Below are 23,891 nucleotides of genomic sequence, written 5' to 3'. Positions count from 1 at the left end.
GTGCATGAGAAGCACGCTAGAACAGATAACAAAACTGAAACTTGTTACGCCCCCATTCCCCCTCACCCCGGATAATTTTGGCAATCATCAAATTTATTTCTTGCACATCTAGAACAAAATTGTTTTATTTTGAAATAGAGTACTGCAAATATATCAAGTATTTTATTGTACGACCCACACATACAACTATTGTTTTCATAAAACGAGCAGATACCAGTAATGAAGGTGCAGAGATGTAGGTAATGACTTTTCGCTAATATACTGGTCAAATATTAAAAAATATTTATATTTGTTTCCAAAAGATGACGATATAAAGAAGTTGTTTTTTTTTCGCTTCTGTTAGGAGTTTCCTGCCTATAGTGAAAATTGTTTAGACATTTGTGACTTTTTAAAACTTGGTTCAGGCAGTAGAAGAAATAAAAAAAATACCAGAACATTACACGATTTTGTTGAAATTTTAATGTTATTAACAATATATTACTCGATTTTGTTGAAATTTTAATGTTATTTACAATATATTTTTCTAAGTTTATGAACAATTTCAATAATAGGAAAGATATCGTCCTAAATGTCGACGGGGTGTTAGATGTTTCGTTAAGCGTATACCATTAACAGCAGACAAAATGTACATAAAGAAGAAAGCAATTGTCGCGATAGCTTATAATGTCAGCAAGAATGGCATGAATAATTAATCATCGTCTTATTTGATGATAATAAATGCACGTGTCCATGTAGTTACATGTTCAAGACATTGCCCTAAACGAATTTCTGAGAATACAGACAGCTTTTTATTCATAGGATATTAATCAATCGTCCACCATCTTGTATGGTCTTACTTTAAGCCAAGTCATGCCACCGACATTGAGGTTGTGCTTAACCTGCATACTGACCGCTTGATTAGAGCAAGCGGTCGTAGTACAAACGGAAACGAGCCGATTTCGTAACAAAAACTGGTCTCTTAACTTTTTTACCGACTAGGGTGGACTTACCGACGCGAAATAAATGCATGTCAAATGAAGCTCTTTTATCGGAAAATGGCTTTTAATCCAAATAACTAAATCCGAACTAGACAAGTTTATTCGACAACTTCTTTTTGAACAAAAATACTAAAAACCCAAAGCTACTTCGGAATCAGATAGCCCAGTTCCTCAGCAGCAGACCTGTTGCATCCTCAACTTTTAAATCAAATCGATAAAAAGGCGGTTCTAAGTTATGAACGCAATTCCTAAGTCCGATATAAGGCTGGGTCACGCATCGACACTCAAGATAGGTAACTCTGATGCATTATGATAGAATACCTTCCCTTGTATTATTTTATTAATTGTTAACACATTGGCCTTTAACCAAGGGGCAGGACGTGAAGTAGTTGCACACTTACTTCAAGCAAGCAAAATGGTTGCAAACTTGCACAATGGCGGATATTTGCTAAAATTATCGCACGTTCGCTTGCATTTTCATCAGGTATGTGGGTTTTTATAGTATTTCAAATTACGGACATGCGCATGCATCAGTGGTAATGTGCATGTTTTGGTATTTGAACAGGTCCGTTTCTTGCCATTATTTAATTATTATGATCAAACTAGCTTGTTCTGGGATCTTTAAACGTGTTAAAACAATTGATTGTGAAGAATTTCAAAAAAGTTTGGTTCTGCATGTTTCATATATAATTTTATACTCAAACATATTTTGTTCAAGCTCTTTTTGTTGTGAACGTGTACTTCATTTTCTTGGAAAATAGTGTCCAACTCTCAGAACATGTTGATTGCGTTACTTGTACAAAATTATCTTGATCAATGTTGTACATTTTGTGGAGCATTACGCGACCCTTTAATGTTTTAAATAACAATTTCTTTGATAAAAAAAACAAATCATATATTCATGAATTTGGTAGGGAGTATTGCACGACTTACAATTGAATGCACTGACTTTATTTAACTTCAAAACGATCTCGTTAAATAATACTTTGAAAACAATTTTAATGTATTTCCATATTTTTGTTTTGCAGACGTGTTTTCATCATACTTAGCTGAAAAAAGTTCCTTAAATTTAGCAAATGAAATGTAAGAAAGTGCAATAAACATAGCATGGAGAGGTGCCGGACATGTATATTTTAAAAAAGATATGCACTATCTCAACTCCAAGTTTCGGTAAGTGCAACCTTTCGTCTAGGAGGCACATGACTTTTTCGCTATTAAAATCTCTTAAACGAAAATGTTTTACAAATTATGTACGATGGACTGTCCAAATATTCAGTCGTATTTATTAAGAGGAATCAGTTGAAACCAAAAGATGGGATGGGAAATACTCTACATTAGCTATTTCGTGTAAGTTGTTCAAACATACAATACAATGGTACGACTGCAAAACGATTTCTGAAGTGAGGTATTCTGAAGAAACTAAAGAATTATTTTGGAGAGGCCAGAGATTTTTGTGAGAACGATTTGTCAGATTCATGCGTTGCTTTTGCCCTTCAATGAATGCATTTGGTAGTGATAATATAGAACCAGGTATTCTAACAGAAGAACATAGAGAATTTTAGGAAAGCAATAAACGATACGCCATTCACAAGTGTTTGATAGGGGAAAATAACAACGAACTCAGCTGACATTTCTATGTTTTCTTTAAGAATCCCCTGATGGACAAAGCCACGCATGAATCTGACAAATTGTCTTCCCAATAATCTCTGGCCTGTTCAAACAAATTCTTTAGTTTCTTCAGGATACCCTATTTCAGAAATCGATTTACAATCGTACCATTATAAGGTATCTTTGAACAACTTGAATGAAATACTTGATTTAGAATATTTCCCATCCCGTATCAAAGGTGTCAAAAGTGAAGTCGCCTCAATAATTTAACACACAGTTTGTTAATATTCTTCACTTTTTATCATCGCCGGTATATGTATGACTGCTTGCTGAAGGTACACTATCAGTTGTTACAATTTCTTTCTTTTTATTGATTTTCGCTCCCAAAATATAACATTCTTTCCCATTGTTTCTCGTTTAGGGCAAACCCATTATTTTAACTAGGGACCATACGCCGCTTTTCATGGAATTACGCGCTAGCGTATCCTTGAAGATTCCATGTGCACCGTAGTATGAACACATCGGCGGATGTATCTTAATTGTTTTTTATACTTGTAGCATGTGTGGCTAGAGAGCGTGGACGGGAGCTTGCAGTTCCACTAACGTCCATGAACAGGCTCAGTCAAACCGAGCCTGCAACATTTTCGTTTTTGTCGTGTTGAGCGACCTGTGGAGTTTCCACTTTTTCTATTTTTGCAGTTTCTACTGATTTATTAATACCAGTTACGTTTTGGGCAGTCCATCGTATATGTTTTTGCAAAACAGTTTTGTTTTGGAGTTTAACGGCGAAAAAGTCATGAGTCTCCTAGACGAAAATCTGCACTTTATGAAACTTAGAGAGGAAATAGTTCATCTCTTTTTTTCAAAAAATATGCATATCCGTCACCTCTTCCTTGCGCCGTTGATTGCATTTGTTTGCTTTTCTTTTGCTTAATCTAAGGGCATTTTTATATCTTGGCATGATGGAAACTCGTCTTCAATCTAAAATATGAAAAGGACATTAACAATGTTTTCAAATTATTGTTTAATGAGATTGTCTTACATAGTTTAATAAAGTCAACGCATTCAATTGTAAGTCGCACATAACACTCGATCAATTTTCACGAAAGTATGACAAGGTTTTTATCAAAACTAGCTTTTATTTCAGAAAAGTAAAGGGCCGCGTGATGCTGCACAAAATGTACAATTCCAATCAATCCAAATCTTGTACATGTAACACAATCGACATGTTTCGAGAGTTGGACACTATTTTTCAAGTTAAAGTTTGCGTCCGAAATTGCTTGAAGTACAAGTTTGCAACAAAAAAGAGCTTGAACAAAATTTATTCGGATATAGAATCATCTACGAAACATGCAGAACCAAACTTTTATGAAATTCTGCACAATTAGATGTTTTCTCTCGTTTAAGTGCCCGAGAACAGGCGGCTAGTTTGATCATAATAATTAAAAGATCGACAAGAAACGAGCCCGTTCAAATACCAAAACATGCACATGACCATTTTATACCTTCAATAATTTCGACAATTCGAAATCTACGACGATGAAACGCAAAACCGAGTGTGACGTAGACAGAAAACTGATGCATGCACAAATCCATAGAGTTCAAAATACCATAGAAACCCACTTACTTTATGAAAGAATAAACGACCATGTGATAATTTAGCAAATATCCGTCATTGTGCAAGTTTGCAACCATTTCGCTCGCTCGAAGTAAGTGTGCAACTACTTCACGTCCTGCTCCTTTTTAACGTTAAAAGTTAGGAGTTTTTATTATGTTCAGACAGACTCTCAAACATCTTTATTGAAGGTTTTCATTATTTGCATTATGTAGAAATTAAAAACAAAGGCTGAGTGTTGATATAGACCATGTAAGTTCTCATGTGATTTTATACTTTTTGCGAAATTTCTCAATTCCCACTTAAAATTCCACATGCAAATAGTTAATCCTATAATATACAGATAATCTATATAAGACAATTGAGTGAGCCACTGTTTCAAAAAGAAATGCTCCTGTAACATTTGTGTGCTTGCAACATGACATCTTTAAATTTGAAAGTAAATGCAACCGACAACACAAGAGATCAAATTGTCACTATTAGTGTATCACATTTATCGGTACCGAGTTAGGTTCAAGCCTCACTCGGGGCGTTGAATTCTTCATGTGAGGAAGCCATCCAGCTGACTAACGGAAGGTCGGCGGTTCTACCCTGGTGCCCGCTCGTGATGAAATTATGCACGGAGGGGCACCTAGGGTCTTCTTCCAACAGCAAATCTGGTAATCGCCATGTGACCTATACTTGTGTCGGTGAGACGTTTGACCCAGTACAATACTAATCGTGTCTTCAGCTAACTTGGTCCCTTTCATTTCATTACCTTACTTGAATTTTATAACATCGAAATGGTGACAAAAGACAGTGAAATTCCTGTCCGGACGATGTTACGAGATAACAGGAGTATAGGGACTGTGTTTGTCACGAGACGCATTTTACATAATACCACAGTCACACATACGGCGCGGATAGCTACGTCTAGCTACGGAAAGAAACGTAGTAATCCGTATCGATCCGTACATGAGCCGTACCTTAAAGTAGTAATCCGTACCAATCTGTATCAGTCCGTACCAATCCGTACGGCTCATGTACGGATCGATACGGATTACTACGTTTCTACCCGTGGCTAGACGTAGCTATCCGCGCCGTATGTGTGACTGGGGTATAACTGATTTGAAGCATTAATGTATGAATACATGTTATATCCTGTACAGTTTGTATATGTTTGTGCGACACACCGAACAGGTAGCAAAAACATCTACGTTAATAGTCAGTAAAGATGTAAACATGTTTAGTCGGTATGGATAACATAGTATTTTTCTACGAAGGACCACCTTACACTTTAATTCATTTAATTTCGTATCAGTGAAATGCACTTAAGCAATTTTTATTATACGGACATACGCGTAATTAATGTTATAATTAGTCAAAACTGTCGCCGCGTATCGCTACAGGCCAAGCATGTTATTTAACCTCGTTTCTTAAAAGAGTGAGTTAGTAAGTAAGTAAATATTTTAATAGTGACATGTACATTACATATTCATAGACATAAAATTTCAAAGGCATGAAAGCAAGCACCCGGCCGAGATTGCCTGTTAGTCAAACAAACACATGTTGTTAATGATAAACTATATACAATTTGTGTATCGTTAGATGAAGTAATATGGCCTTTGTTCTAACGACTGATAGACACGTTGAATAAAGTGCAAACAGTGAAAAACAAATATTAAATATAATAACAGCGAATAAATACATGTATGATTATATATCAGTGTACGTCAATTCACATTGAAGCAACTCTATGCAGAGCAAATACGAGGGAGAGACTGTTGGCAATTTATTTGTGTTTCTTATACATTTGTTTGAATTCCATGTTTAAGTTTGTAACGAAAGGTGTCTGATCAACTTTTCATGTTGTTTTTTTTTCAGGACACAAAACCTATCATGCAATTTGTTTGGTCTCGAGTTAATTTATGACCTCAGTTCATATTAGTTTAATTTCATTGTACATGATTACATGTTATTGCATAATCGGTTTTCCCAGAATGATTAATTTACATAAACAAAAGAGTATAAAAGACATTTGTAAAAGAAAGTAGATGTTGTTTAGACTATTGTTTAACTACCTGAAACAGAAATGGAGTGTTCGAAAATTATTATTTGTTTCATCGCCGTCATACTGGAAGTATCCATCTGTGTTTTCGCAAAAGTACCTAGAGCTGGCAATGTATTTAGGTAAGATGTTTTGTTTGTTTAGTTTAAAAACTGTTTATCTATTTTTACAAAGAAACAATTACAATACAAGTTACAAACAGGATTGAGTAGAAATCTCAAATTCTATAGAGATAAAAAGTAATATTGTAATCTCTAAATCAAATTTTTGGATTTATAACTACGGATCCCTGATATTAAGAAGAAGTTAAGATGAACTGTGTGTCATATCAAATGATACATCTTATTAAATGTCTGTTGCAGCTCAGAAAATGTTTTAAAGACAGAAGAACTTAAAAGAGGAGGTTGGCAAATGGTGTTCCGAGCAACGTCTGGTAACGGCGACAGTGTCTACGATGCATGGACAAAAGGTTTATTTTCTATGTTTATTACTATTAAAACAAATACATAATATTATGGGATTGGCAAACGTATTGGTCAAATTTATTTTAAGTCAAATTTACTACCAGTTAAAAAAAGAAAAATCAACAGTAGGACGGGACTTGCTTATATCCCAGATGCAAGCCTATGAATGAAAATATTATAATTATCATTGATAACCAGGTATATATTGCAACCTTAAAAAAATAATACTGTCTGATGCACGTTTTATCATTTTTCGAAGACTGAGAACATACTATATAACACGGGCAGGATTGAATGTTTAGTTTTATTATACAGAATAAAAGCAGAATAAAAGCATAACCAAATCCTTGATAAATTCATTGGTTTGCTTACAAATCGGTCCGAGGTTTTAGAAACGAATAACATTTGTGATTTAAAGACAATTATTTGAAGCCACGGCATCAACTCGATGTCCAAACTAATAGTATCCGATCAGATGATATTCAGAACAATTACTGTATTCAAAATTAATCCCTGTCGGTCTGAGGAAATTTTTACACGGAGCGTTTACTTTAAGTAAAATTACACGATCATTAAAAACTAAGAAGAAAATGATTGCTAGATTGAGATTCTACTGACACAGTCTCTACAGTATAGTGGTAGTGAGCCCGATTCGAGCGCAGGAAGTCGCGGGATTGCTCACTGGCCGCGTCATACCAAAGACGTGACTTGTAAGCCCAGTGTCAGTATAATGTGACTTGGAATGGTATCGTTTAAAGTGTCCAAGTCGTGATATTCCTTGACATACCACTATAAAGTGGGACATTGTGCTCACTACTACAAGAAGACACCGTAGTTTATATGATTGAAATATTACTAGAAAAGAGCTTAAACCGAAAACGAACACACGCACACATGAATGCGAACACACTAATGTCACAGAGTTTTATCATATCTTCAATAATAAAAAGTAATCAGCCAATTAGTTATTCTTTATTTTACTTTTGCTAATAGTATGTTGCAGCCTATAAGAACATACACGAGTGATGTAGCCATTGTTGGCCATAGTAATAAATGTACCGCTTTTATCAAGCCTGTCAAAATTATACAATCAAACATTTCCTTTTGTCTTTTACCAGGTACAAAAACCAATGCAGACAAACCTGTCGCCATGACACGATCGTATGGATTACATTACCGCAGCAGCTTTGTATCCAATTGGTCAAATATTAGTGTCGAATTCGTCAAGTTTGCATTTTACGATGAAGATAGGGAAGTCGCTCACGTGATTTTAAATGGCAAAAACAGTGATATCAACAACTGGTTTGACAAAACACGTGTCCTGTCATCTAGCTGGCCAGATCTAACTTCCAAACATACCTACAATTACTTTTCCATCGCTGGCCATTACATGCCGAAGCGCCACGATCGCCGTTTTTTCATCAACAGATCATATGCCGGCTGCCCGAAAGATCTTAGTCACATGGTTGTTATTAATTCTGTTACCCCTGCTGTATGCCAATGGGATAGTCATGCAACTTATCCACAGTTCCTGTATTCGAAAATCAACTCTGTTGATTTTTTTGACAGACGAATGTTTGGAACAGCCGATTATATGGCGATCTTTATAAAAAGAAGAGTGTAAATGTATAGAAAGTCTTTGTGTATTATTTAGCATGTTTTCGTACTGTTTCCAATGAAGCTGTAACTTTTTTTCCAAGCGCTACTACGTAACGTACTTGTAATCCATAAAAATATTGATGTTCTGAATGATTTGAACAATGATATTAATACATATACATTTGAACAATGATATTTATGCTAATACATTTGAACACTGATGTATCAATGCACTAATGCTGATACATTTGAACAATAATTTTAATGCTAATACATTTGAACATTAATGTATCAATGCTGATACATTTGAACAATGTTATTAATGCTAATACATATGAAGAGCGGTATTGATGCTTATAAAACTGATCAATTATATTTATGATTAAATATTTGAACAATGCTATCTATGCTAATGCATTTGATCGATGATATTAATGCTAATAAATTTGAACAATTTTATTAATGCATTTTGCAAAAGAGGTATCTGATTATTTTGAAGTTTTCTGTATTATAAGAATAACTACTTTTAAGTAATGATTGAAAAAATGTATGTGTCATAAATAAACGCTTATAACACCAAAACAGGTTTTGTCGTATGTTCTGCAAGGACTCTGGTGTTTTAGGTTTATATTCCATATAATAAAGTTGAGGTGTACACACAGTAGTCACCTTACTGTCGGTCATGCAGTCGGACCGTCGAACGCTCATGGGTCGGCTTTAATGGCCTGTGTTTAAAGTGGTCCGAATCAAATATGTTTCTCAGGCATAAGTGATAATTTTAGATTCTGTTATATTCATTCCAATGAAAGTTACATTTAATCTTAAATGCAGTGTCAGCTGATGCAGTGCTGATTAATGAGTCATGTGCTCTTGGACTTGAATAAATATTTGGTATTCAGAAAAATTATTCTCTTAAAGTGAAACTCCCATGTTGATTATGTTATGACGTTTTATTTTCTATTCGTGCTTTTAGTTCTGCAATAATGTATTACTTCTGGTAGAGATTACATAATTTCATTCGAAAAAAAAAAATCATAGACTCCCTCCTTAAAATTTCAAAACCTGAATTAAAATTTAAGCATTAATTCAATGCAGTATTTAAATGAAAACTGACTGCTCTTTGCTTTTCTCAGGAGTGATGTGCAGTTATGCAGTGAATAATGAATTCCTTCTTATTGTTCTATGGTTCAGCATTCAAATAACATGAAGAGGTGTTACTCTTGAAAATTGATCAGCAACCAACGTCGGCGACCTTTAATGGATCTGGCGCGCGTAAGCAATCTGATATCAAAGAAAAATAGCGCATACCTCAGAATTTATGCAGGAAAGCATTGCTACTATACTTTAAAGGCAATAAAACTGCAGAGATATAAATCTAGAATTAAATCCATGAACTAAAATAATGAAAAAGTCCCATAGCTAATAGAAATTTGAAATTTGCTATGACTAGGCGGAACGACTGTCATAACCATTCATGAAACAAAACAGACCGACCCTCGGATTGGAAATTTCAATATCGGAACGGTGTAAAAGATAATCTTCATTAATAGAAATGTAGATGTATTCAAGTTAAAATTTTATATAACCTTCAGTCAGTAAACCCACTTTCCTAAACAAGTCGACCAGTGCTACTAAAATGTTAATAAGACTAAAGCAACCGGTTTTTCGCATGAGACTGGTCGAAATTCCGAGCAATTATTTTGGAAAATGTATAGACTGAATTAAACACGGTAAAATAAGACAAATTATTCGATAAACATGTTGACATACATAATTATAGAATAATTTATTTCGTTACAAGTGTTATTTCAGGTGAAAACAAGCATTCAATAATGATATTGTGACAATATCTAGTATTTCATATATTTTTTAAAAAGATCAAAGGTTAGTTTATGGTGAAAAACATGTTTTAAGTTCGCTCTCAATTTTGGAGAGAAAAAAAACGTTGATATAAGATTTGTTTCTTTGTTTTGGGTTTAACACCGTTTTTCAACAGTATTTCAGTCATGTAACGGCAGGCAGTTAACCTAACCAGAGGTTCTGGATCCTGTACCAGTACAAACCTGTTCTCCGCAAGTAATTCCCCACATGAATCAGAGGTGGAGGACGAATGATTTAAAAGACACAAATCGTCACGGAGAACATACGCCCTGCCCGTGGATCGAACTCAGGACCCTGCAATCCGTAGACCGACGCTCTCCCTATTGAGCTAAGCGGGCGGGCTGTTATGAGATAGCATTTTTGAATTAATTGTATAACAGTCTTTAACAAAAATGGAAATACCATATTGTATTATGTAAAAAAACGGATTTATAAATAGCTGGAGCGTTTATTGGAGGTTATTGAAAAATACACATTTCTGATGTGGAAAATAAACCGGTTTTGGCATGTGGACAACTACACAGCGCCTTTGTTTTGAATGTAGTAAATTTATTTCTATTTGATCTGAGTAGTAAAGAATTCAGTATGTGGAGAAGAGAGAGCGCTAGAGGAAACTACAAAGGCAAGACTCGAAAGATGACAATTCTGATCAAAAAGATGTAAAAGACGTTAAAGATAAAAACAAAAATTAATGTGTTGCTTACGAACTTTATAAAATCTTTAACCATAATTTCAGAGGTATGTCTACGATATTTAGACGACATTTTCATGGTGTAATGACTCACTAGAAATATTAAAGATTTTTATTGATAAAATCAACAGGTTTCGTCCCTCAGTTAAGTTTACCAACACTATATCGCGGACTTCCATTACTTTCTGGATGTCATTGTTTCAAAGGGTAAATCATTTGAAATCGTCACAGACTTTTATGTGAAGGACACAAATGTACATCAGTACTTAGAACATTCTTCATCACATTTGAACTCATGTAAGCGCGGTATACCATTTAGCCAGGCTAAAAGCTACAGACGTATCATTTCTGATTATACAAAGTTTTATAATATTTTTCCTGAATTACGACAAAACTTTATTAGAGAAACTATCCCGCTATTATTGTTGACAATGCGTTCAACGTCACAGACAGATGCGCTAAACCAGAGTGAAAAAATGACAGTGTTGTGATACCGTTCACTGTGTGTTACAATTCGTCATTGCCTAACGTAGGCGGTATATTGCGTAAGTACTGGGACTCTTTAAAATTATCGAACACCAGAAGTGTCAAAAATTTGCATTCGTACAAACAAATCGTTGCGTTCAAACATCTGCAGAACATAAAAGATATATTAGTAAAATTTAAATTTTCGGAACACAACAACAGCAATTTCAGTTCTGTTAAATGCAACAGGCGTAGATGCTCCAATTGTTATAATATTGTATAGGATACATTTATTACCAGTTCTGTTACCAGTGAGAAATATGACCTTCGTTGTGATACTGACTGTACATCTGAAATATTATTTATCATTTTATATGCCAAAAGTGTCAAAAACAATATGTTGGTCAGACAAATCAAAATGTATCGAAACGTATGAAAAGCCATCGCTTTGATATTAGAAACTTCTCAGATCCAAGTTACTCTTCATGTGTTGCAGCTCATTTCAATGGCCCATCACATTCAATTGACGATTTTTTGTTTGTACCATTTGACATTGTTAATGACGAATTTGGTCGTTTGTGTAAAGAAACTTTTTGGATACATTGATTAAAAACAATGTATCCAAAGGGACTCAATGCAAAATAATTATATGACATGTAGTTCTCAAATCATTCATTTTATTAGTATTGTTTGTTCCTATTCTATACTGCTGTCTGTTTCCCGCAATTTTCGTGTAACGTACTATGATGTTATATCCGTTGTATACTATTTTATTATTCCCTGAAGAAGGCATGTAAACGAAACGTTAGGATATAAGTAAATTGTAACTTGACTGCGTGTTTGGTTTTTTATCCACTACATGAACTCTAGCTTCAAAAGAGTACATTGACCAGTGCCTTCAAAACACTAGTAACCGAGGAATGTGTTAACTCGAAGTTAAATGAGCTAAAGGAGGAAATAAAGCAGGAAGTGAAGGAAGAGTTGGATATAGTTTATGAAAACTTAAGGTCCAAAGCAAGGGAGAAAGTAAAAGCATATGACTCCGACATCACGGACCTTAAAAACATCAAAGTGATATTGAAACAAATTGGAAAATGTTAAAGAAGAAAATGTCAGACTGAATGACAAGAATAAAGATCTCAAATCCATGATTATGGATAAAGACGCTTAAATGAAATACCAAGAAAAACAAATTAATGATCTACATCAGTACAGTAGGAGAAACAGTAGGAGAAACAATATAGGAATATTTGGGGTCGACGATAGGAACAAACATGAATCGTCAGAGGATACGGGTAAAGCTGTTATTAAGACACTTTCGTAGACCTGAGCATAGACGTGCAAACGAGCCATATAGACATTGCTCTTAGAATGGGCACCTTCAGTTTTGAGGCAAATCGTACAATTATTTGCAAGTTTGTTTCGTACGAGCTAAAATAAAAAATTCTTCGGTTAAAGGGAACTGCTGTGGTAATTCGTGAGGATTTATCCACCAAAAATGCTAAACTCTTAGAAAAAGTGTCAACTAAGGTCGAAGTTAAGAACATATGGTCTAATGAAGGGAAAATTATAGCGTTATTATGTAATGGCAAAAAAAATCAGGATCGACCTCACCATGGACCTGTCAAAACCCCTGGTATCACCAAGAGAAATAGACCTGTTAGAGGGAATTCTCAAAACAATATTTAATGCAAAAACGCAACACAGGATTCTTTTTGTGGATCCTTTATGCTAACATGTTATTCCTCTTCTTTTTCAAAAACCGATGCCTCTCTAATTTAAGTTAATAAGTTTGTAAAAACATATACACAAAGTGTTCACAGCCGACAGCAAACAGGTGTTTCTGTTTATTTATATATGCAAATCTCGTTTAGTATTCAGGTCATGCCCGTTATCGCAACGCTCGTTGGCTGTACGTACATTCGTCGTGGTATGACGTTTGTGTATTGACGAGTTAGGCGATAGTAAAAAAAAACAACATTTTTCACCTTATATAGGCTACTTTTAATTTTGAAACCCGGAAGTAACAACGGTAAAACATTTTATTTTGATTTATTTGAAAGCTCGTTGGTTTGACAGCATTTGGCCAATTCAAATGAAAGTATATTAAAGCCTTTTATTCGATTATTTAAAGAGAGTAAATAATTGGCAATAGCTATGACAATTCTGAATATTGTAATGCTTTCTAACACTCAAGTTGTTTGGTTTCTGGAAACACTATGTTTGTGTTTTAAGGTATTGGACCCCTATATTTAAAAATGGTAATTGCTAGGTATATTCTTAAAGTTGACTGTATTTTGCATTGTGTTGCAAATTTAAAACAACTTTTACCGTGCCGTTTTTTATATATTTTGTATAATTTATGGTATTTCCTCAAGCTCATGTAGAGACAAATTGCAAAGTGATGGCCACTGTCCAAAACATTTGCAGATAATTCATTATGCCATTAATATTAATAAAAGAAACATCAAACTATTGGTAAACAATAATAAAACACAAAATAAAACTGTCAATATTTTTTTCTAGGGTTCCTCAAGTAAACGAATTTAATGACATATATTTCTAAAAAAATATTATCGAGTCCTTTGGGACTGTTTTAAATTTTGCACACTTCATTCAAAAATAATCTTGGGGCAGAAGTAAAACCTACCTATATTTCTTCCACAATATGTAATCTAAAGAGTAAAGGCAAACTAGAGAACTTTTACCGCATGTAACTCAGTATTTCTAAAGATGTCTAACTCTGTCACCTTCTGTTTCAGAGGTATATTCACTTTGAACAGCAAGAAATTTCTTATCCAATGAAAAATTTCACTTTCCACTTTGTACAATAAATCAATAGTAAGTCTTGAAAAAAGTAAAAACTTACTAGGAAAAAAGGAAAATAAGGAAAAAAATATTTGGTCGCAGTGGGGCTTGAACCTACGCCCCTTGAAAAATTTCAGTCGAAGTAGGTTTATTCTAGGAATTGAATATTGTTCAAAATAGAGATACTCTATTACGGGTCTAATACCTTAAATTATACATAGCTTCACTATGATAAAAGACAGTGAACTTTAATTAACCTTGTGAGACAAAGGATGTGAAGATTCTACAAACTTCTCACAGCCAGGACTGTATGTGCTTGATATATTTATTAGTTTGGGCTGTTCTTTTTTAAATTGAGTTTATTCTTGGTGTTTGTTTTTTTTTTTCGCGCCTTTCCTTTTTTTGTTCTAGATGATGGTAAAAGGTTAAGGGCTGCATTTATTTCACTTAAATGCTTGCAGAGTTGTTGTGTCTCCAGAGCTGCATGGGATATTCTCAATCTGTTTATTGTGATTTTAATATGAATTACTGGAAAAAAATGCTTCCATGAATGTGCAATGTTTATGTGACAAGTCTAAATGTAAAGATATCCTTAATTATTTTAAAAGTAAAAACAATAATATATACTGTTTACAAGATGCTCATTTTACTGATAAAGAAACTAAATTCATAAGGAGTCAATGGAGATACGACTTTACTTTAATACTTTGTAATAGCCAGTCGAGAGGAGTATATGTTTAATGATTATTAAAAACGTGAAATCATTAATTTTCGTGGGGGAAAAAATTTTCGTGGCATCCACGAATTTCTATCCCAATGAAATCATCGTTTTGGTAAAATCTCCGAAATTCCGTGTCCATGAAATGAAATAATAGTTTTAACGTAACTACACACAGTTAAATAAAGTTAACTTTTGGAGATGATCATACAAATACTTTTGTTCGTTTATCAGTAGTGGTTTAAGATATCTCAAAAGTCACACTGCATATGATTTAGGCTCTGATGAAGGCTCTGTAAAAGTCAAAACGTTGGTCTTATAATAAAATTGTTAAACTTAACCTGCTTTGACTGTGTGGTTACATTACACCTCGGCGTCTTTTTATAGTTACAGGCATATGATTTAGTGTAAACAATGCATTCCTTTAGTATATCCTTTAATTATATATATTCTGTTTTTGTTTGAAAAAAAGGTACACGTATGAAGAAAAAAGAAATAGATTAACTTAAACTATGCAAAACAAGACAACACTGCCTAAAGCTAAGCTAACGCTTTAAGTATGTAACAAGACTATACAAAATGTACCGAAATGAAAATGCCGGACGAATGACATGATTGCATTTCCTCAAAGAAACGAATACAGATATCTTTATTACCATAAACCATAACAATATTTATAACCGTTTCAAAATGAAATACAGTAAAAAGGCATTTACAGAAGAGCAAAACATAAAATGAGCACAATAAATTATTTTCCATACAAAGTGTATCGACAAGATATTCAAAAGTAATTTTGAGCAAATTTACGAAATGCGTTTTTGTTTTTTTGGTAGCGAAATATATATATTTTGACAAATCAAAAATACTACTCCCTAATATTATCGATCGATTTAATCTTATAGAAGTATTTATATAATAAGCTATAGCTAAGATATTTAGCTAAGTACATACAAGGTAAATTCCATTCTGGTAACCTAAAAGTGCTAGCAATGTCCAACTGACGAAACATTGCCATTTTATAAACGGTTATGGAACTCGTTCCTTATTACTGTTAAAAGTAATCTTATAGTTAGACCATGTATATCTAAAGTATAAATATTTAGCTTTCTGTTAAATTCCTGAAATGTTATATTGTAAATATTTCACGACTTTCGGAGTAAAAACTAACTTAAACTAATTAGATCATAAATATAAAATGGTTTTCTTGCCTTCTTCAACGACAAAAAGTCGAAACAGCGAAACACAATACTACAAAGAAGGGAAAACAGTGCTTTATAAGGGAGATAATTCTAGAGACATTGTTAGTATCAGTAGACTGTGTAAAAGATAAACTTTTTAAGACGTGAAATATAAGGGAGACAAATCTTATAACTTGTCCACAGTAATTTCATTAAAAACATAGGCATTTCTATAACAGAAATTTCAATGTAGATCTATTGCCTCTGCTAGCTCAGTTCAGAAACAGAAAACAAATGGGAAAAATAAAAAAGTTGTCATTGCTTCTGTAATACTTCTGTATTCTAAACAAATTGGTATTTATTTTATAAATGTTATTAAATTCATTAAAAGAATAGAAACTGCCATTCCTATCCCAAAATTATTGGCTAAAACAATAACATTTCTTACATATCTAGGAAAACAGACACATATACCTCTAACTTTAAACATAGCATCATGCAATAGGCAGACGGCAAAAATCACCCCAAGACTTCGAATGTTTTTTATCTAATTTAAAAAAAACAACATGAAAACATCTTTCAAAAATTATTCCTAACTGTGTTTATGTTGATTTTATTGATTTTACAAAAATTCCAACCAAATCTGGTCAAAGTTAAAATAAGGAATAGGTATAAATCTCTAACCATATTAAAGTATTTAGAGTTATTATAGATATATTTTCTGAGCCATGTAATCTTTAATGCAGACATGAAAAAAAACTACTTGTTCCAGGCGAAGAGTCATTACGCATCTTCTACAAACTTGTTAACATTTCATTATAACTTAAATAACCTTCTAAATTTCTATTCTCTTGTTCACTCAATTTTAGTATTTCATTATACATGAGAATGTCATTAAGTTCCACATTTTCTATCTGTCGACATGTATATAATTGTTTTTAATGATTTACAACCTCATTTAAAATATTATTTTAGTTTGTTATCTTTGATGTATAGTTTCTAAATGTCAAAATGATTCTGTTGGCTTTTCTCCTTCTGAAACCCATTTTGCTTTTGACCTAAGAAAAACTCCTTGCATTTTCTTTGATCTTGATTCAGCTAACTGTCCTTTTTTGTTTCCAGTAAGTTGTAATTTGTAGTATTACATTTCTCTAATTGACTTATTTCTTTTAATACCATTTCTTGTCTTTTATCTTCTTGTTTCTTTTTGTATGTTGAGTAGGAAATAGTCTTACCCCTGATCTCCATCAACAGTGTTTCAAAAAACAAATTATCATCTATATATTTAATCGTAAATATGCATTGCTTGTATTTTCCAAAGGTTCTAAAAAATCTGTTATATGGGCATATTTTATCTTAATCTCTTTGATTAACTGTTTGATCTGATCTACACTTGTTGGGTCTTTAAGCAAAGAATGGTTAAATTTCCAGTAAGATCTGCCTTTTATAAATTTACCAAAATTAACACTTAATAATATCATTGTGTGATCTGTTCTGTAACCAGGCTCAATTGCAACATTATCTAAGTTAGTGAATATGTTACTAGAAACAAGAAAAAATCAAGTCTTGCCTTCTTGACAGGGTTTCGCTTAAACCAGGTATATTGTTTCTCTTCCATATTTTGTTCTCTCCAGCAATCTATTAGACTATGTTCGTCTATCATTCGAAGAACTATATCACAAGCTTTAGGGTTATTTATGTTTACTTTATTAAAACAGTCAATATTAGGGTCTAAAATCAGATTATAATCTCCAACAGTAATGTATGTATAAAATTCTAGGTCATCTTTGTTTGGTCTATAAAGGCAGATTATATGGGGTTTTTTAACTGTAAATTTACTAATGATAAGAGAGATAAAAAAGTAAGTCAAATACAATCACTGTTGTCAAAGACCAATTTCCAAGTACTGCACTTGAATAGAACAATGTAAAGGTAAAACCATATGTGCAACAAAAACATGTAAGGGTTTGCTTTAACAAAGGCTGTGAGAGTTAATTTCCATGACATGAAAACAAATTCATAACAAATGACTGCGAATATATGTTAAAGTGTGCCACTCTTTTACCGCACCGCCTCGTTACGTATCACCCCACTCCACATACATATTTTAACAGGAATTTATAGGAAATAATAATAATCATGATGATTTTAAAAAATCTTTGTATTTCATTCATTTAAAATATGAGCTAGACATATACGTGCTATTGTGGTTCTACATTTCATTTATTCATTTTTAAATGTAGTATGCCAATAAAGCATGCCATAAGTTTATAAAGGTATATGTTATCTTTTAATGTCGCAAGATTTTCACAACTATCGTAAGTGGTAAGTAATAATTAGCCTTATTATGAGATATACATTATAAGTATGACACACGTTTTAAAAGTGTTATATTAGGCGAATCATAAATTAATAATAATTAATTGATTATCTCAGCTTATTTAAGTAGTCTATTGAGATATTTCCTTTTATTATATACCTATACAAATCATGTAAAAAAAATCGGCTTGTATTTCACAATTAAATATGAACTGGCAGTATAAAGTCCGTATTATACCTTTTAAATTCCGTATTGTACTTTCCGTATTGTATGCTGCCGGACTACTTTCATTAATATGCATAACCTGACACCGTTCTATAAACAGCGCACATAAAAACTTCACTTAGTTCTATTTTAATATCGATAAACATTGAAGATTTCGTTCAATAACAAAACAACAAACAAAAGGGTGGCGGTATATAATAAAAGGGTCATTATAACAGTAGCTAGATCTGGGATTTTGTATTCGGCTGTCGTGGATTTTGCAAGGTCGGATCACACTCTGCGATTGCGCGCCTCGTGAGATCCGATCTGACAAAACTCCACTCGAGCCGAACACAGCATCCAACATCGAGCTACTGTTATAATAACCCTTGTATATAAACTGATTATTATATGGTATGGTTGGAAACACTGATACGTCCGGTAACTGGTACGCTCGAAGATTGGTACGTGACGATAATCAACGATTACTGATATGTGAATCAAACCACATCACTCTCTATAATATGATAACGCGACACTACAAGACAACATGACACCGAATCGGACAACGTGACACTTTTCCGAGATTGTCTTCGTTTTGCAGTCAGTATTTTCAATTTTGTCTATACGCCATGTGAATCAACGAAAACCAGATTCCCACCGAGTTTAAGGATAGAAAGAGGCATCTAAAGGAATGTTTTCTGAATAAAAAAAGACCACAAAATAATCACACAGATGGCTAATCCACGGCCAGATTTTCTTTGTTTTGCATATTGAACCAAGGATTTTTTCTCATTTATGAGGCAACAAGCTTGGCATTACCCTAAAAAAATATTCAAATATTCTATCTCTGTGTCTGCCAAATATCCCGGCGAAATCTCTATTACATCCGAAAATACGACGTTTTCAAGTCGGATGGGTATAACACAAATGTTCTGTCTGACACCACATGATTCGCAGGGAAGGTTCTTACTGACACCAAGTTATGATAATAAGATGCTCTGTCTGACACCAACTTTTGATCATACGTTTCCTTACCTTTATTTCGCTCGGTTTGCAGTATTTTATCGAATTTACGCGTGTTTTCGGGTATAACGGGTCGTTAAATTCCTTTCTCTCAGGGCGCTTTTGTTTGCAAAAATCCGGTTTGGGTTTTAGGTTTTGGTTTGGATAAAAAATAATGATAAACTTAAACTGGTTTCTGTTTAAATGAGTTCTTGAACAAACAGGCGGTTTGTATGAACAAAATGACAAATCTAGAAAAACTGGTGATTAAATCTATTCTAAATGGAGATAAATGACAGATTTTGTATCTAAGAGCCAAACATATTAAATAACATGTACTACTATTACTACTCCTCATGTGCCGACACTATTTAACATGTGTATATAGCAAGGCTAATTATGGCATAGACAGTTGAGTCACTGCCTTTTGCACTCAACAACATAAGCCATTAGACCAAATGAGTGAATACAAATGTTTGTTTTTGTTAAGTTTAATGTCAGACTGACAGAATTATAGGTCATATATCAACTTTCAATGCATTGTTTAAGGCATGGGCGGGCAGCTAGGTTAAGCCACTGTCCTTTAAGTCAGCTGGAATACTTAAAAACCCACACATGAAAGAATTCTACACCCTGAGCAAGGTTTCGAACACACAGCAGTGAATGACAAGTAATTTAAAATCAACTACCCTAACCATCCGGCCACAAATACAAAGACTGAGATGTAATCATTTAACTGTATCCACTATCCAGCAGACATTTTTTTATTTCAATTTGATGAAAATTAGAGATTAAGTGTTTTGTAACAGGGATAACTCCTAAATTGAAATCATTGCTGTTTCCTTGTTTTAGACACACTCAGCAAAGTTTGACAGTTGTGATGTAGTTAATGTGCAAAAATAGATGATGTTATACTACTCAAGGTTCAAGCAAAGCACATATACTCTGACTCTGGTGCTGGACTGATTTAAGTAACCAGTTGTATTTTAGGCCAGCGAGTGTATCTTACCTCACAAAAACTTGTTTAAATAAATATTAATTATGACTCTTCAAAAAATGGTTGACATATTTAATCTCTGACATTGTTTTCTGATGACACACTGTACATCCAAAATCTGGCAACAATGAGTTGGATAGCATCCAATGACACCCCTGACTTGATCAGATAATACTTAATACTCTGTATTAAGGGTGACCAGAAACCATGGATATACATTATTAAACATAATTGATACTTATGTATATAATTATATGTATTTCGGTGAATTGAAATTTCTCTACACTACACACAGCCACAGGAAAAACTGCAGCAATTACAAGGCAGAGACTGAAGCACTCATGAAGGCCGTCTCAATGATTGAAGACTCGGCAGAAGAAAGCTCCTCAGTCGTCTTTCTTACAGATGCACTGTCTGTCATGGAAGCTCTGATCAGCAAGAAAGCTCCTTAGCTAGCCAGGAGAATGCAGAGCATGAGTATAACCTGCAAAGTAGCACTTCAGTGGATTCCATCCCATTGTGGACTTGCAGGCAATGAAGAGGCAGACAAACTGGCTAAGCTAGGAGCTCAGTCAGAACAACCAACAGAACCTGTGAGTTACAAGGGGAAAGTCATCATCATCAAGGCACTAATGAGACAATGCATTATCAGTTGAAACAAACTTGTGCAAACTTGTTTCCGAAGTTAGCATTGTAATAAATTGTACAACATTTGACAACAAGGATCAGCTCTTTTTACAGACTTAATAGTCATTTTATTTTTGTTGTTGATAACTGCTTTGTCTATATTGAAATGGCTATTTCATGGGGACACAAATTTATGGAATTCAACTTTTGAAGATAAAAACGATGGTATTTATGAGCTTTTTAGAAATTAATTACAAAACTATGAAATCCATGAAAGTTAGCCCCCCCCCCCCCCCCCCCCACAGGTATTTATGACTTTGCAGTGTTTTTCGGCCATTTTTCTGCATAAGTTAACAGGTCCTAGAGCTGTCAGTCAATTTATTTTCAATTAATATCTTGTCAGGGATAAAAAAAAATGAAAATTTAGTTGGAAAATGAAATGTTCATTGATATGAATAGTTGAATGCATGAAAATAAAAAAAAAACAACCTCATTTTGCTCTTAAAATTTAAAACTGCATCTTTTAATCAGGTTAGAGAACTGCTTTGCATATGTATTTATATACTAATGATGTTTATGTGCATATAAAGCTATGTCAATGTGCATAGAGCTTCTTGCTAGGACCTGAACCTAGAATTCTTACAAAGTTAAGTGTGTTTCTTTACACTACAAGAAGTGACCCCTTGCTTAGCAACAGAGACATTTATTTTTAAAAATACAAAATATTGCATATGTATGTTATCCTTCAGAAACAGACACATTTACTATAAATTAAAACTTTATTCTATAACAGCAATTGGATTTTGGACTGTTGGAGGTCGAATAATCTTGGAACGAAATGAATGAATATTTCGATGGTTAGAGAAACTGATGAAAACGATGTATGCCAATCAAAGAGAATGTTTTTAGAAGTAATTATTGACAAATGAATTCGGCTGAGCATAAAGATTACCACGGGTTTTCACCAGAAATGAACCAATTCTTAATTTATTTCTTTACCCGTTTCCATTTTGGTCCACACGGTCCGTCTTTTTTCCCGAACTGCAATAAATTTCGGATACAACAAACCGAACAAACCGCCTCCGGGGGCAGTTTGGTCGGTTTGACAAACCGGTTAGCGGTTTTTGAAAACAAATGACACAAACCATTTCAAGATCAAAACCAGTTTTACAAAACAAATCGAAAGTTTGGCAAACCGGTTTGAAACCGAACTGAGTTTGTTACAAACAAAAGCGCCCTAATAAAGGTTTAGGTTATAATGTAGCAATTCACTGTAATTCGGTCGAAAATTTGCCTTCGTGGTGTAGTTGAAAGAAGTACCTATAAAATAAATCCTCAATTTTTCATTTTTAGCACTTTTGCGTGTAAATGGGGGCTTATTTCATTCGCAGAATGCATTTTCAGTAAAATGAGACAGGTTTCATGATAAATTTCGCGTGTTTATGGCAAATGATTCACAGCGAAAACGAAAGTAGAGTCGTTTACCGCGCGACGCCGTCAACAACGCGATCCGAGAAAGGGTTAGTTGCTTCCATCTGGCGGCGTTTCGCGACAAATCTGTCTACACCCCTTTTCTTTTCATACTTTGACAGCTTATTATTTGTAGTTCACGAGGATATATGTGTTTCTATGGGTTGCAGTTCTTGAAAGTATAGTAAATGGATCTCAAATGTGGCGAATTTACACTAGAACTCTATCGGAAATGTTTACCTGGTATAAAACCTTTACATTTCAAGAGGAAATTCAGAACGATTTTCTGTGTCACGACACTAAATGTGTGGAGAAAGTAAAAGCTCTAATAATTTGAGGGTTGTAAACCTCGGAGGGGGTCTCAGAAGTCAGTTTGATATGGTTGTCAGGCACAACCCTCAAACTTTATTAGAGGTATTACTTTCTTTACACATTTAGTGTCGTGACAAATAAAATCGTGCTGGATTTCCTCTAGAAATGGAAGCAACAAGTGATTCTCTGTGTCATATTGCAATTGGAAATCGCTGTAAGAACGTGTTTTTATGATGAAAATACCTATATTGCAAACAACGCTACTTTTTGTTTGTAAACACGACAATGACACCAAGTGAGCGATGGTTGAAGTAGGACAATGTCGCTTAATTGTAACAACAAAAACATCAATCAGAAAAATACAACATGACAAAATATAATTTATGTACAGGTGCATATGTAAAGTCAGTGAAGTGTAAGCTGAACAAATAGTTAAAATGTTTGTGGTTACATTCGCAGTGTTGTATACAGTTCAACAATTTTCAACAGAAATTATAGTAACAAATATTTTAGACATAGCCGACAAACAATTATACTAAAGGCTGAACACCACTAAATCCAGCTGTTCTTTATTTCATATAAAATCCACTCACTCAACGGTGTTTTTCGACATTTTCTAGCATATGCAGATTTTCAAGACTTATTTCACATAAAGAACAAGATCGCACTTCAGAAAAACAACAAAAAAAGAAGGTTGGTAACTTTTGAAACGAAAACTACAGTTTCGTTAAATACAAACCCGCTGAATTTACTACTTTCTTCAGCTTCTTTCAATTTGCTCTTTCGTGATTAAATTCTTAACCCCATTTTTCATTCTAGCATGCGATAGAAATGGCCGATTTCATTCAGAATGCAAAGTTGATACATACTGAAACGCGGTTAGGTAAAATTAAGCACGTAGCTGC

General features: G+C 33.8%; 1 protein-coding gene across 1 annotated transcript; it reads left to right on the top strand.

Annotated features, from left to right (window-relative positions):
* The first annotated feature begins 5,287 nt into the window (after nucleotides 1-5,287).
* LOC123529611 (uncharacterized) lies at nucleotides 5,288-8,786 on the top strand. Its single transcript, XM_045310007.2, has 3 exons — nucleotides 5,288-6,369; nucleotides 6,610-6,716; nucleotides 7,830-8,786. The coding sequence occupies exons 1-3, from the start codon at nucleotides 6,272-6,274 to the stop codon at nucleotides 8,333-8,335; spliced, it is 711 nt and encodes a 236-aa protein (XP_045165942.2). The 5' UTR covers nucleotides 5,288-6,271; the 3' UTR covers nucleotides 8,336-8,786.
* Nucleotides 8,787-23,891: the final 15,105 nt, after the last annotated feature.

This window comes from Mercenaria mercenaria, chromosome 13, assembly GCF_021730395.1.
Source record: "Mercenaria mercenaria strain notata chromosome 13, MADL_Memer_1, whole genome shotgun sequence".
In the NCBI taxonomy this organism is placed as follows: domain Eukaryota; kingdom Metazoa; phylum Mollusca; class Bivalvia; order Venerida; family Veneridae; genus Mercenaria; species Mercenaria mercenaria.
Note: the sequence above shows the minus strand (reverse complement) of the source record. Positions and strands in the feature narration are given on the sequence as shown.